Here is a 15366-nt window from a genome sequence, read left to right as displayed (position 1 = left end):
GGTTTTGAACGGTTATGTCCACTAAGAATATAAAGCTTACCGATATTTTTATGAATCGTACACTTTTTATTTCGGACCCCAGCTATTTTGAGGAGTTTTAAGCTCTTTTTTGATATGCCCATAAATTTACTTTTGCAACAAAATTTTCCTATTAAAAAAATGACAAAATAGTTATTGCTGGACCACCAGCTAATTTTTGCACTGATAGATAAAAAATTGGCGATGATATAACTGCCTTGAAAATGCTAGGTAATTGCATAAGAACTGAAAAAATGATACGATCAAAGGAAATTAAGGAAAATAAACCAAAGAACCCACTCTCACCCCCTAGAAAGGCAAAAATGAAAAAAATTGGGGGAAATGGTGTTCAAAAAACAAACGAGCCAAATTTATATTATTATGAAACTACATAAATAATTTCGAACAATCTCAGACTTCAGGGGGGGAGAGATATTGCCCCTACAAAATAAGTGCTTGAGTCAAAAGTGAAATCACAAAAAGTAACATATGAATTTCTTTAAAGAAATAGAGAAATTAGAAGCAAAATAGCTAAACTAAGAGAGATGTCCAATGAAGAGGAGAGAAAGACGAGAAAACACGATAACGGGAAAACACGAGAACGAGAAAACACATACCAGGCGCATAGTAGTCATAAACACGGAAAGGCATATGTCGGGTCATGTTGGCCACAGGGTGCCATCGTTCTAGCGTCAAATTCACACAAGTATCATATAGATCCAGCTAAAAAAACAAAAACAAAAAAAAAACAACATTAAAATCATTTCATCATGTTGTACTGCCCTGCAGCTTTATACAAGTTTATAGTCCAAACATAGCCCGTAATAATAAACGTCTTTATAGCCCGTAATTTAAAAGCCCATATATAAAATATACTGCTCATTGGAATCAATTTAAATGAAAGTAACGTTTTAAGCCACCAATTTAAAAACAGTTATAAAATATAAAGCAATTATTGAATAATAAATATTGCCTTTTGTTGAGTAATAAAAACTAATAAAAAAAATTGTTATTTTAAGGGGATGCGGTACCTTAAAATCATCTTGCCAATCTTATTGTCGGCTGACCGTCTCAAAGACAAACGGTCCAATAGCAAATTTTCCCATAGGAGTAGCTATCATCAAGAGCTGTCCAGTCTGCGGTTGGGCTGTCAAATTTAATTAAAAGGATAATGTAATTTTAGGTCTCTTTTGTCAGCAAGTTCAAAGCGGGTAACACTGTAGTGATTCCCCAAGCGATCCAAATCGCTTAAATGATAATTACTTTCAACTAAATTAAAGCGTCTTTTGACCAGCTACGCCAGAATATTATTAGGGACTGCCCTTTCCTGAACTTTCAAAAAGAAAATTCTGTTCCATGGAATCTAAAAAGCAGAATTCACACATTCAGATGATGGGAGTTGCATTAAAACTGAATATCACTATTTCTGGTACATAGTGCGAGTGATTAAATGGTTTTTCTAAGATTTGTGCAAAAGTCCCGGAGTATATCAGAGGGAGACCATGCAAAGTGACATAATAAAATATGTCAAAATAACATAAAAAGTAATTTTGTACAAAAATTAGATAATAAAATACGTCAAGGGGCATCGTTAAACAGAACATTTAATAAATAAGTCAAAATGTGGAGAAGACAAATGAACAATGTCCCAGAATAGACTGGAGGGAGACTGTAAAAAGTAATTTTGTAAGAAAATTAGATAATAAAATAAGCCAAGGGGTATCGTTAAACAGAACATTTAATAAACAGGTCAAAATGTGGGAAAGATAAATGAACATTGCCCCAGAATAGACTGGAGGGAGGCTGTAAAAAGTGATGCAATAAAATATATCAAAATGACATAATAAATAAAATGAGATAAAATATATGACAAAATGAGATAATAAATATCTACCAGCTCCATAGCTGGGTCCAATTCAGGTTAGTATACTCACATGGTCAAAGTAGAATGCTACTTTGGTGTCAAGATAGCGGGCATAACGAAGGTTCCTCACTTGGCCTGAAAGAGCGTAACTGTCTAATGTTTGCTGCTGAATCATATAGCCAGTAGGCACAGGAACTTCAAGAACAGCCATTCCAGACATATTGCCGTCTTTCAAGTTTGTCCACCTAGACAAAAATGATTTGTTTAAGAAATAATAAAAGGATATAATTTAGATACGAAAGATTATAGCTTTGCACCAAGTTCGTATAAAGGGTGTGGAGGGGTTTGAGACCCTCCCCCTTGTAGATTTTGTCAGACTCGCGAAAAAAAATGCATAAAAACAAATTCTTGATGTGTTTTGTAAAGTTTTTTTTTCCTGTAAAATCCTATCCGAACAAAAATACCCCCACCCCTCCCTCGAACAAAGATCCTGGATACGGCCTCGCTTTACACACAGGGTAGTTGGACGACAACTTCCCTACATTCTAAGGGCCCTCCAAGGTCACACAAATGACCCTGATTCAGCATCTTTGGCCATAGAGTGGGGGCCAAAAATGATCAGTTAAACAACACCTTGAATCCCAAACGCACCTACACCTTCAAAGGAAAGCAACACATTAAGTTGTTGGTATCATGTGTTTTCGGCATATTTTTGCGGGTCTTTCAGGGTTTTGGGGATAAAATTTCTTTTTTTCTGTAATTTGGCAACTGAAATTACCAAAAATTGTATATTGCATGTGGAGGTTTTTTCGTTAAAATTAAATTCCCGATTTTACCAGATTTTTTTAAATATATTAAGCTTCTGCTTGACCAATTCAAATAATCAGATTTAAATTTTACTGACCTTGGTACTTTAACAACCAAGTTTGCAGATGAATCAAAAATAGTTTTAATAGTAACATCATAGAGAAATAGAGAATTCACTTGGACAAAATCTTAAACTTAAAACGGAATATACTATAGAAATACTAGGCGGTTCCGTGTTTTTGAAATTTTTGAAAGGATGGATGAGCTATCGATTAATTTCCGTAAGCAGTCTGACTGTGCATATCTCCTGTGCTTTGTATTTGTTCTTCATTTTTTTATTTTATTTACTCCTCTAGCAGACATTTTTGTATATGGTGGGGACAAAAGTATTATTGTTATTATTATTGCAATTATAAAAGAATAAATAAAACTAGGAATGGAATTGAAAGTGAATAGCCAAGTCAAACTTCAACGCACAGAAATTAAAACTAATAAGATTGGGGCCACTACTTGTTGCAGTGGCCAGACAGAAATTAGTACAGTAAGAAATTAGTACTGAGTAGTAAGCCAATTAAGAAACAATTCAAGTTTTTATACAAACAGTACAAACAAATTTCTAGGCAACGTCCGGTATTTTGATTTCGCGTGAGGAACGCAAAACGGTAAAGAAATGAAAGAAATGAAAGCAAGAGCTCTGATTCAGACAAAATTGCAAAAATGAAGACTAACAAGAAATGTACATAGTCTTCAAAGATCCAATAAGAATTCGTGGCAAGGGAGTCCTATGCCCCCCCTTCTGCCTCCTGTCTCAAATTATCATTGTTCCTGAAGCGAGAAAATTATGCTCAGTTCTACCGGCTAAAGGCTCAGTCATTAATGCTGAAGCCCCTTTTGACGAGTCAGAATCTAAGCGATATGCAGAATTGTTGGGAATGTGGAGAAAAAGTGGAGAACCTACAACCCCCCCCCCATTCTAGTACACTTGTAATGGATATAAGTTAAGCGATAGGTAGGTGTAATTTATATTTCAATTTTAGTTTTAATTTACAAGCTTATAATTTTCATTTCTACGACTAGTAACTGATAAGCCACAGACCAAATCCAAAATTTTTAAATTTGAATTTAATTTGTATTAATTTAGGAATATTTAATTAGTTTCAAACAACAACGCAGTTTATCAGCTGCGAGTTTGAGCCACAATCGAGATTTTTTTCACAATGAAGTGTTTTTTTTTTCAAATGTAGATACAATAAAAGTATTTTTCAAATTCTAGGGGAGAAGTTGCCTCCCCCTCTTTATTCTAGTACACTTGTACTGGATACATGTTAAGCAAAATGCAGGAGCAATTTAGTGTTCAATTTAGTTGCAATTTACAAGCTTGTAACTTTCATTTCTAAGACTAGTAACTAGTTAGCCACAGATTGGAATTAAAAGTTAAAAATTTTGGATCCACAGACATTTTTAGATCCAAAAATTTTTAGGACCAGGGAATCGTAACATTAAGCCACATTAATACTGAATAAAAAAGAAAGGAAACTGAAGAGGAAAAGAAAAGACAGATATGAAACCAACCGAAATAAAAGAAAACCACAATGATTATCCCTAAAAAAGGAGAACATTAAAGCAAAGGATTTATTTGTTTATTTGGATTTATTTTAAGCTTCGGTTTTTTTTTCAGTTCTTCTCGATTTTTTTTGTCAGTTGCTTTGATTCGTTTTTAGACAGGTTAGTTCCATTTTTCTTTTCATCTTTCACTGTGGATTTTCTGTTAGTTCTTTTTCGCAAAGTTGAACTCATACCCAGATCTTCTTGTTATTTTCTACTATGTGTTAATTACTAAAGCTATTTTCTTTCTCTTTTCTTTTTTTTTCTTTCCGTTGGTTTCTGGATGTAAAGTCAAAATTTTAGGACTTTTTATCAGCGTGTAAAAGAAACCTCTATGAAACAAGAAAGTAAATGAAAAAAAAATTAAAAAAAAAATAACAATGCCCCGTGCTACATTTATTCTTGTGAGATTTTGTTTCGAAACGGAGACCCAGATATATTAAGAGTCGGTTATTTTTATGGGCCCAAACGTGAGGCAACCCCCAAGGAATTGCGTTTTTTTTATACCCTTACTGAAAAACATGAGCATGTTAGGTAAGTACTCAAATACTTGACGAATAAATTACTTTTATGCTCACCTTTGACAAGTTCTGAAGGTAACGAGAGAAGAGTTCCTTCCCGTTGTGAAGGCTCTGGTTCTCAGTGAGAAAGCTGGTTCAGGAGGTTGTGTTACAAAATGTGGCTGATCAACGTTGTACTGAAGATGAAGATTCAAAATGGCGTAGCCTGAACCTCTAGCTTGAAGCCTTACATGTCCCCACGCGTTAGGAATCTAAGAGACGGATATAGCTTTAAATGTTTATCCTTAAAGTTATTATATAGCAGGAATACGTAAACACAGAAAGTATAAATACATAAAAGAACGTATAATTACAAGAAGAAATCATCAATGACTAACAAAATGAAACATTCCAATTTTACAGATTTCCCTTAATTCAGAATTTGAGGTCCAATTTAAGTCCAATTAGACTAGTACATTACGCCTTTTTTAAAAGTCAAAAGTGATTGGAGAGCAGACAGCCCCTGACCTAGAAGCCTGGCTTTTTATATTAGGTCCGCCTGTAACCCCCTAGGACATCTGATCATCATTTTGTTCAGAATAGTTGAGAGTATCAATAAGTATGCCTCCACGAATCAAATAACCCCCACAGCCCCTGGAGGGCCGTAAAGTATGCGAACTGTCAATTCTTTGCAGATAGATTCTATATTGGAAAAAAGGAGGGCATGTTTGATCTATGGAGTCTAGCGGCGTAAAACTTTCAGGTATTATTCTCTTGGTCGAAAAGACCATCTAATTATTGTTGCGGGAAGCGGGAGGGGCTAGGGCCCTAGAAAATATCCACAAAAACTGTTTTTCCCTGATCAATTTGAAATTTACAAGCGTAAGTGCTTAGGCCCAGGAGACTAGTGTATAAAACATTGTTCAATGGATTGTTCCCTTTGAAATTAGTCATTTTCTTTAAAAAAGAAGGTTAAAAAAAAGTTCGAATTTTTTGATTGGCCTGAACATAACACTTTTTTTGATTGGATGAAACCTTGGGCAAAGGGGCCCAAAATCAGAAGGAAAAAAAAAGTTGTTTTCCCTTAAAATAAAGCCCCAAAAAAGGGCCAGAAAGATTCCAAAAAACTCTTTTCCCACCCACTTTCTTAAAATGGAAGAGGCTACCTTAGGATTTTGGGAGAGGACTCATTTGATTGAAAATTGACAGTTCTAGTGTCTTTTTTAAATGGCGAAAGCAACTGGACAGAAATCAGCCTCCCTTTTGGTTCCTTTTCAGCTATTTAGCCCTCCTCTAACCCTTATGATATCGGACCCTATTTGTTCTAATCTCCGGTCTCACATAGTCCTTGTTTAATACAGTGTAGCGGGGCTCTAACAAGCTCTATATCTTTTCCGTCTATTGTTTATCTTCTTCTTCTTGTTTGGATTGTTACGGAGAGACTATTGCATAATCTTATCACTGGAATCAATATCTGGGACTTGCAGATTTATTATCTTTGGTTTGCAGTTTTTAATCTATCTGGATAAGGTTTGGGTAGTAGCGAACCGGAAAATTCTGATTGGATCGACCTTAACTAAGTTCAAATCGTTTGAACTTCAGTTTTGCTTCAATCCAGTTCTGGGTGTTCGCTAAACCCCTTTTGTGAACGAGTCTGGTCTCAACTAATTCCCAAAATTAGCGATAGCTAAATATCGAGATAGTCAATATCCATATTGGTAATATCTCATTGTAAATGGACCTTGACCAAGCGTCTGATTTCACCGCAAACAAGGCAACCCCAACAATTTAGTGCAACAAGTCAGGCGTCAACGCCATCTCCAATATTATTATAGAATTTAATTAGGAGTAGTCTGGCTTGGAAATGTTGTAGATAAATTAATTCGAAAGATTGATTATAGTACACTGAAGTTCTTGAAGTTACTGATTTTGGTCTGCTCTAATTATTAAATTAAATAATTAATATTAGATTGAATTGGGTTCGTTTCAGAGCTTGTAATAATACGTGAATGTACTTAAGATCATAACACTAAATTGCCTGAAAACAACAGAACATTGAAACATTCTTCTTACTGTTGTTGCAGCAGGACCAGGCGTTTTCCCGCATCACCTGACATCCAAATTCAGACGTTTCTGGGGAATTCATTTTTAATCGTAAGCTACCCAGAATCACGGTGGCTAACAGAGCCACACCACTGACCCCAACCCCAAGCCAAAGGATTTGCAACACCAAGACTCTGACCATGGTACCGAAGGACATAGGATTACAAGTCCAGCGTGCCATCCATTCACTTAGGGTGGCCTTAAAATCGGACATTGGTATGTTTTCATTGCTCAACTATTGGAAAATCTAGAATCAAATTCTGGATTTGCATCTCAGTTGGATAACAACAGTGGCTGCTTAACTACTCAGCCAATACCACTTCAAATAAAACTTGAACGAGAAAGTCATATTACATACCGCAATTTGACTGTGGTAATTCAAGAGAGTAGCAGTGGGTATCTTTTTCACAAATGAGTAAAAAAAAATAATTAGAACCTGTGTCTCAATTTCCGACCATCATCAAACACGACTTGGCTACAGTCTACATGACGACGCTGTTGCCAAATACTTGCTCTAAGGACTAGTCATCAAATTTTGGAAGAAGGACCAAAAGAAAAAGGTCCCACACACACACACATACCACAGACCCCACATGCTATCATGCAGAATTTGGCAACAAAGTCTGCATGAAAGTATGCCAGAAACACAGAAGAAAAAGAAATCTCAAGAAGAAGAAAACAAACAGGACTAGGCTGATAGAAGAAAAAGACAAAACAAAAGGACGTGGATATGCCGCATGTATAAAACAAGGCGTCTTCAAAACTAAGAACAAAGAAAAATCCAAACTAACCTAAAACTAAATAAAATTTGAAACCATGAAAAAAAACCATATACAATTGTTGAATATTCACTCCAGTGGTTTCATTGAAGCAACTCTATTTAGCTTCTGTGGAGCTCAGTCACAGTAGCAACAATTGTATATTGTTTTTTCTTTTTTTTTTTTTTTTTGGTTTTAGATTTTACTCGGTTTTAGGTTACTTTGGATTTTTCTTTGTTCTTAGCGTTGAAGACGCCTTGTTTTATACATGTGGCATATCCACGTCCTTTCGTTTTGTCTTTTTCTTCTATCAGCCTAGTCCTGTTTGTTTTCTTCTTCTTGAGATTCTTTTTCTCTATGTTTTGGGCATGGCTGGCCAGTTTGGCTTTAAATCTCTCTTAAAAATATGCACAAAATAAGTATAGAAAATCTACAAGTACAAAAAAAAAATCAATTTTGAATACGCTACTGTGGTTTAACTGTGGTTAAACTGTGGTTAAGCTATGCTACTGTGGTTTAACTGTCTTTTAACTGTGGTTAAAAGAAAACTGTGACTGTCGAGCTGGGGGGCATTTCCTTCCAGCGACGAAACCATTATAGGCTACTTAACAGTCTTACTTGAACAAATTTGTAAGCAATTTAAAGCTAGTTTTGAAGTTGCTCTTTTCTGGGTATAACCTTGGCTTCCTTTAATCAAAATCTATTATAACTGACTCATATGAAATAAGAGACTTTATTTTAGGGAGTTAAAAATAAACGAAGAGACACTGAAAGGTGAGTTGGTGATGAAGCTTGTTAGATAGAAAGCTTGGCTTGGCGAGTACAAAAAACGTTTTATAAATAATTAATTTGTGTGTCTGAAACTTCAAAAGAAATCAAATCATTTATTATAGACAAGATACACTCTAACAGGCAAGTCCCAAACATAATGTCTTTTAGTCAACCAATTATTCAAAAAATTAAAATTACTAATAATTAAAATATGATCACCACAGAAAAAATTTGTCAACGAGCACAGAAGTTACGAGCATAATTGTCAAAACACATAAGTTACGAATTGTCAAAAGCACGAACAAAACTTGGTACAAAGCTTCACAAATAGCGCTGTAACCAGGAGTACACTGGCGTTAGTTTTGGAACTTTCATAGACACATTTCTGGGGGGTTGGGATCTAAAATGGACAAAGGGAGGAGGAAGGAAGCCCTTGTAGATGGGATGGAGGAGGAGGGTATAGCGAAATTTTAGGCACAGTTTCTCACGATGGACAAAGATAGGGTCAAGCTCCAGTTTTTTTTTTATACAAGAATTGAGCCCATATTTTTTAGAAATTGTGTGAAATGACATACTTGTTTACATTTTTCTTCTGAACCTTTAATTTTTTTTTTACTTAAATTGTCAATCTAAACTATATGGTTTGAAACAAAAATTTGAAATCTTTTGGAATGATTTCAACTGAACAACTTTATGGCTAAAAAAATAAGCTACATTAGTCTATACTATATATATAACTAACTTAATTTATCTACACGTTACATTGATTATTTCTTTTAAAGATTGTGTTTTAAGTGGTCATTATTATAAAAACACAAAGAAACTAAAAAAGGTGACTAAGCATTACTTCAAGCGATTACGGTGCAACTTTAAGAGGCAGAGGGGTGAGAGGGGAGGAAAGAAGACTAAAGATAAGAGGAGTAAGCTTTAAGAGATCCTTTTAATTAAGAAATAGATAACTAAATAAAGAAACTAAAAAAAAGTGAATGAATTTTACTTTCATGAATGGCGGGACAGCTTTAAGAGGTATAGGAGTAAGACGAGAGGAGTAGGGTTTGAAAGGTCCTTTCAATAAAGACTAATAAAGAGACTAAACAAAAGGTAAATAAGGCTTACCTCAACCGATTGCGGTACAGCTAGATTTTTTTCACTAATATAAAATTTCTTATGAAGGTCAGGGTTCGATGTGGCTTCAACTTCTAAAGTGAGTGACGTCACTTCTCGGATCCTATGCCTGACAGTATATTCTGCAAGAGCTTGGAGCGCAATTATTGTGTCCTGCAATTAAAATATGTACTTTACACATAAAAAAAGGATAAAAAAGAAGAAAAAAAGCGTCTCACAGAAAGTGTATTAACGCTTAAAATAAAAATTTACAGAAATACGACAAAGCCAAGACCAAAGAGTATCAGTAACGTCTATAAGTTACCAATATTCTTTGGGCGAGTTTATAAGCAAAAACTGGAAAACATACTGGCTAAATTAAGCATTTTAAAAGAGACATATTTAAATAATTCAAACCTGTTATATAGATTTATTCAACAACAAATTTAAACAGTAAAACCAAATATGTTTGACTACAACCTTTATCTCTCGGGGATGGGATGTGTCTTTTACTATATTTCCAGATTCCAATTCCAGATTTCGAACCAGGCAGTAAGGAAGTCAGAGACGTTGAAGTTTTATATCCAGGTTAAAGAGGTTTTTGATTTTGAATATTAATTTTAAATTAGGTTTACCACCCAAGATAATAGGGACATGGTTTCATATTCGAGCGAATTGTCTACGATCAAAAAACCGAAAAAAAGTTTTTGACAGAAAAAGGTTGGCATCAGATGCGAATGACCCTTGCACCAGATGCAAAAGGGCCGTGTTTTTTTTGCACTAAGATCTTACATCTAAGATCTCACATCTTTCTGCAAAGATTTCCGTTCTTTTAACTCATCTTTGTTCTAAGATCTTACAGCTCACTGATGTTAGCAAAAAGTGTAAAAGACGCCATCTTTCTACTACATAGAACAATGATGAGAGAACTTTGACGATATGCTCATCATTGTTCTTAGACCGCTGATCAGAGCAGAATGATGAAACACGTTTGCAGAAGAACGCTATAAGATGTAAGCTCTTGGTGCTAAGATTTCACTTTTAAGCTTTCTTTTTCAAAAGATGTAAGATCTTAGCACAAAGATGAGTAAAATAACGGCCCTAATATAGGAGCTGAGGATATGACACACATTCTGGCTGGGTGTCGGCAGCTTTCTGATTTAAGAAGTAAGGTTTTTTGGAGTTGACACGCTTGAATTCCCAGGATGCTGCATACAATTTTAAAAAAGAGAATCATCCAGGTTTAGTAAACATACTAATGAAGAGGTAGAGAAAGGGGAATAACACCTTTATGTACATTATAGAATACTGTGATATACAATCTTGATAGGTTATAATAAGAAAAAAAAATGTATGCACGGCATTGATGTTGTAAAGAAAGGAAAGTAATGCAAGTTCGTGGGTTTTAGTTGTTGTTGTTTTGCCGGGAGGGGAGAGTAGAAATAAGTTACTATACTGTGATTTGAGTTTTCGAATATTGTGTTGTGTGGTCTTGTTGGGCTTATAATAAATCTATCTACAATTTTACTGAGTTGTTCAAACGTTAGTCTAACTAACAATTTTGTCTTTTTTAATCAGCTTAAAGACAGAAAGAGACCTTTTGATTGGTGCAGAAATGTGCTAAAATCAAAAATTATGTGAAAAAAAGAAAAAGAACGAGTTGTGCAGTCTTAGAATATGAAGATGTAAAAAAAGGTTATCATAGGATTTTTATCAGAGATGTGGTCCTTAAGAATACTCTTAAGAGTTGAATTCCTTTGAATTCAACTCTTGAGTACATGTCAGGATTTTTCCATGGAGTAAATTTTTAAGGGGTAAGGTTTCCATGGAGGGGGAGCCAGATTTCCCAGCATTACTTAAAAAATCATTCAAGATAAAATTATAAAGGCATTTCAATCAATAGTTTTGATAAATATTATGACATATATCAAGGCATTTGGATCATGTAGCCTATATGATATATATCATCCTGATATTTTAGGCTCTCTTTATCTTAAATTTTATCTTTATTTTAGACTCTCTTGAATGTTTGATTGGTGTTTTTGAGAGCATCCACCATAATTATTAGACAAAGAATTCATTATTAATTAAAAACCGGTCTACTAGATGACCGAATTGATTAATTAGAAAACCGGTCTACAGTCTACTAGAAACCTGTCTTAGAAAGGATGTTTACAGTCTGCATTCTCGGTTCGGATTGTTCTTCCTTCCTTGTGATATTACTCAAGAGAGTGATAAGCCGACTTCTTGTAGGTCGCTTAAGAGCCGTTGTTTGGGTGTTTATGGTATTTTTTTTTTTTTTTTTTTTTATTAGGGGACTCTATTTTATTTCTTTTTTGTATAGAATAGTGTTGTTGTACAGAACAGTGTACCAGTATGTTTTTCTTGATTTTTTTCTTTTTTTTTGTACAGGCTATAGAGCTTGTTGGCACAAACCATCAGCCATCGTAATTTGTATTGTTTTTGGCTTTCAATAAATTCTCTTTCTCTTTGAATAAAATAAAAATAAAATAAGAGAAATTAAATCTCAGAAATGAAAAAAAAGACAATTTCTACTAGAATTACTGGAAACTCATCAAAACACCAAACAGCCTGAAACTACACAGCTGCACATGATCCTCCTCCTTCCACTATATTCACAGCTTTATTTTTAACCCCCCCCCCCATTAAGTTCCTGCTTCCCTGAAATACTTTTTTTCTTATAAATTCTTCTCACCCTACTCTTAATACAAAAGAATTAAATAATCATTAAGGTAAAGAATTAAAAATGTTCTCTTGTGCGTCTTTCTCAGATTTTCCGAGCAACAGCAATCAACAATGGGTTAAACTCTCAATCAAGAGCCAGTAGTGTGGTAAACCTTATATTTGTTTGGGAGTTACTTGATGCTGATTTTTTTTTCTTTTTGCTGATTATCAGTATCATATACACTTTGCTCCACCCAGCTCCAGCTGGGTGGAGCAGTAGGTAATCATTGGTGGGTGGTTGATTGCTAATTACTTTTTTAATGTGTTTTTCTTTTTATGTATTTTCTTTCTTCCTGCACTCCCGACCATTGAGCCTTGAGCGGGGGGAGGGGGGGGGTTGTATTTGATGCTGATTGTTTAGTTTTCACTGAATATCAGTTTCGTAAGACGAGTTCTAAAGCGAGACGAGAACTAGAACTTCTAGATAAGTTCTAAAAAAAGAACAGACCTGGGTGGATGCCCAGCCTCCATCAGTCAGCCTTTGTGTATTTAGCCACTTGACAATTGGCTCAACATCATACTCTTGCCTTGCTACATATGTAAGTAGAGCATAAGCGGTGGCTTCAATATTTGAGGCATCATATGTATAAGGTAAACGAGGCAGCAAAAAAGGCTTCTGGTTTTCAAGTCGAAAGGCAGGAAGGGGAACTTGCTCACGGCCCCAGTAGATATAGCCACCTAAAACAAGAAAATAAATATAACAACTAATCACAGGACTTTTATATAACAATCAGAAGTGTATAAAATACAAAATCTCAAATCTTATATGAGAGTCATAGGATTGATAGAACATAAGAGAGTACACAGCTTTTCTTTGAGTTGTTGAGGGGGCTCCTGTCCTTTCGTACTCTAAACTTAAACACATTCTTTTCAGGTTAAGATAAATACAACTTAATATACGAGAGCCACACAAAAAATAGCCTTGTTCACGTGCAATACACTAGGCAGTAGGGACAGCAGCGCAGTTTTTATCACAGCACACATGCCAGCTTAGTAGGTATTAAGCTGCGCTGTTTGGGAAACGGTAAAGGATGCGGCAAAAGAGCCTGTAATCCAAACCTGCGGTGCTGATTTCCATTTATAAGCTGTGTAACAGTAAGAGATTTTCCCTATGTAAAGAAACCTATAAAGTGAAATTTGAGGAAAACTCCTAATAACAGAAGTCGTTCATCTTTAAGTCTGTCCTAGTTGTCCTTAAGTTTGTACAAGCAAAAGGGTAATTATGATAGAATTGATAGTCAAGTATAGAGAGGGAACGTTAAATAAGGCCAATTTCTGACGAGGAAAGAAGTGAGCGGCAATAAGACATGTTATTAATCATTAAGGGGACTCAAAACCTCAAAGGATTACCCAATCTCATCCATTTTAAACTTTTTTATTTTGTGTAGCCAACCTGTTTATTGGTAGGTCTTGACATAGCTTTTACAGCTTGGATAAGACATCCGAACAAATAACAGAAAATTAAAAGCTGATATTTCTATGTTCTTCTTTTAGAACAATCCTTTAACTTCTCCCATTTTGTACAGGGGACAGAGACATTCACTTTTAATGAAACTCATATCATTGGGGAAGGGTGAATTTTGTTTTTCAAGTAAACGGAGCAGAATTCTCTTTTTAAAGTTCAGGAAAGGGCAGTCCCTAAAAATATTTAGCATACCTATAAAAAGCTCTAAAAAACAGCTCAAAACAAACATCGCTTAGCAATATGGTAGTTTTGAGGGTTTCCTGTTGTACAACCCACTTTAATTGAAAACCTTACCGACAGAGGGGGCGCAAAATTTTATTGTCTTGTCAATCAGGTTTCATAGATAAACCACGAATTTTCAACAGCTCTCGATAGTGGCTACCTCCCTGGTAAAATTCGCTAATGCGCCCTCTGTCTTTGAGACGATCAGTCGACACTGAGTTTCACAAAATGATTTTAAGGCGTCAAATCCCCTTCAATGCGTTTATTTACAGAGAAAAGGAAAATTATGAGGAAGTTGTGTATCAGCAACGGCAAAGAAAACCAAGTTTAATAATGGCCAAATAAACATTTCCAATACGACAGGAAATAGCCAAACCTAGGACCAGTTGTTCATCATGAAATGTCTATTTACAGACGAAAGGGTACTTATGAAGGCATTGTTTATCAGTAGTAGAAGCAATGATTAAAGAGGGTCGAATCAATAATTTCAACGAGGAACGATGCGGTTAGTCGCAAAAGCAGCCTTTCATCATGAATTTTGTTCTATTTATGACCAGGGCCGTACCCAGGAACAACTCTATTTTTTAAAACAATAAAAACCTTTAGTGTAAAGAGCGAGGCGTTGAGGAGGGGACACCCACTTTCATATACAGAATAATTTCTGTTCGATTTAAGTTTTAATGTTGCTCCCAGAAGGAGCATAAAAATTCGTTATCACGCTACCGACGTTACCGACAGTTCGTTACCACGAACTATTTAAAAACGTTTAGATAGATCAGACAAAACAAATTAAAAAAAAAAAAAAAAAAACTGAGACAAACTAAAGAGATCGCTTCAAAAATTCCCAATGCTCAGTTTCAAAAGTTTAATTTATGTATCGATTTTCCATATCATTGGACAAAGTAGAATCAAAAAGAAAAGTCTTGACAAAAATTAGCGTCCTTTGAAATTCCTTTGTGAATACCTTTTTTTACTGTAATCTTGATTATAGTCATAATTATCTTTTTTGTTGTTGTTGATGTTTTGACAAATAGAAACTACGCTCTTCAAAATACATACCGTTTTCAGTTAACCGCAAATATTACTCAAGTCGTTTAGTCATTTTGAAAGGGATGGGGTTGGTGGAAAACCCATATTCATCTTTTTGTTAGCTCTTATTTGGAAATCTTGTTTAGTCCTATTTTATTTGTTATTCTGTTGTTGTTGATGCAATGGCAAATGGAAATGCACTGCTCAAACTAAAAATTGTTCTGAGGGGGATAACGACATAAGTTTTGTCCAGAAACGTTTGGGATCATGGTTTTATCTGGATTTTAAGACCAATTTCCGACTCGGATGAATATTCTGTAATTTTTTAGATGATCTATTATTTTATCTGCAGTTTTTTATTTTACTAGTCAATGA

At 34.9% G+C, this 15366-nt stretch overlaps 1 protein-coding gene across 1 annotated transcript in view; it reads right to left on the bottom strand.

Moving 5' to 3' along the window:
- Positions 1–549: 549 nt before the first annotated feature.
- Mcr (macroglobulin complement-related) overlaps positions 550–15366 on the bottom strand; it is a 205527-nt gene continuing 190710 nt past the window's right edge. The window contains exons 20-24 of the mRNA XM_089097665.1: positions 12724–12953; positions 9543–9704; positions 4873–5066; positions 1953–2127; positions 550–741 (exon numbers count right to left, since the gene is read on the bottom strand). Coding sequence (XP_088953791.1) covers positions 550–741; positions 1953–2127; positions 4873–5066; positions 9543–9704; positions 12724–12953 — 953 coding nt within the window. The remainder of the gene's footprint in view (positions 742–1952; positions 2128–4872; positions 5067–9542; positions 9705–12723; positions 12954–15366) is intronic.

This window comes from Artemia sp. Qi Xiang Cuo, chromosome 12 (assembly GCF_049724085.1).
Source record: "Artemia sp. Qi Xiang Cuo chromosome 12, ASM4972408v1, whole genome shotgun sequence".
In the NCBI taxonomy this organism is placed as follows: Eukaryota; Metazoa; Arthropoda; class Branchiopoda; order Anostraca; family Artemiidae; genus Artemia; species Artemia sp. Qi Xiang Cuo.
The sequence above is the reverse complement of the archived record's forward strand: the minus strand, read 5'-3'. Positions and strand labels throughout refer to the sequence as shown.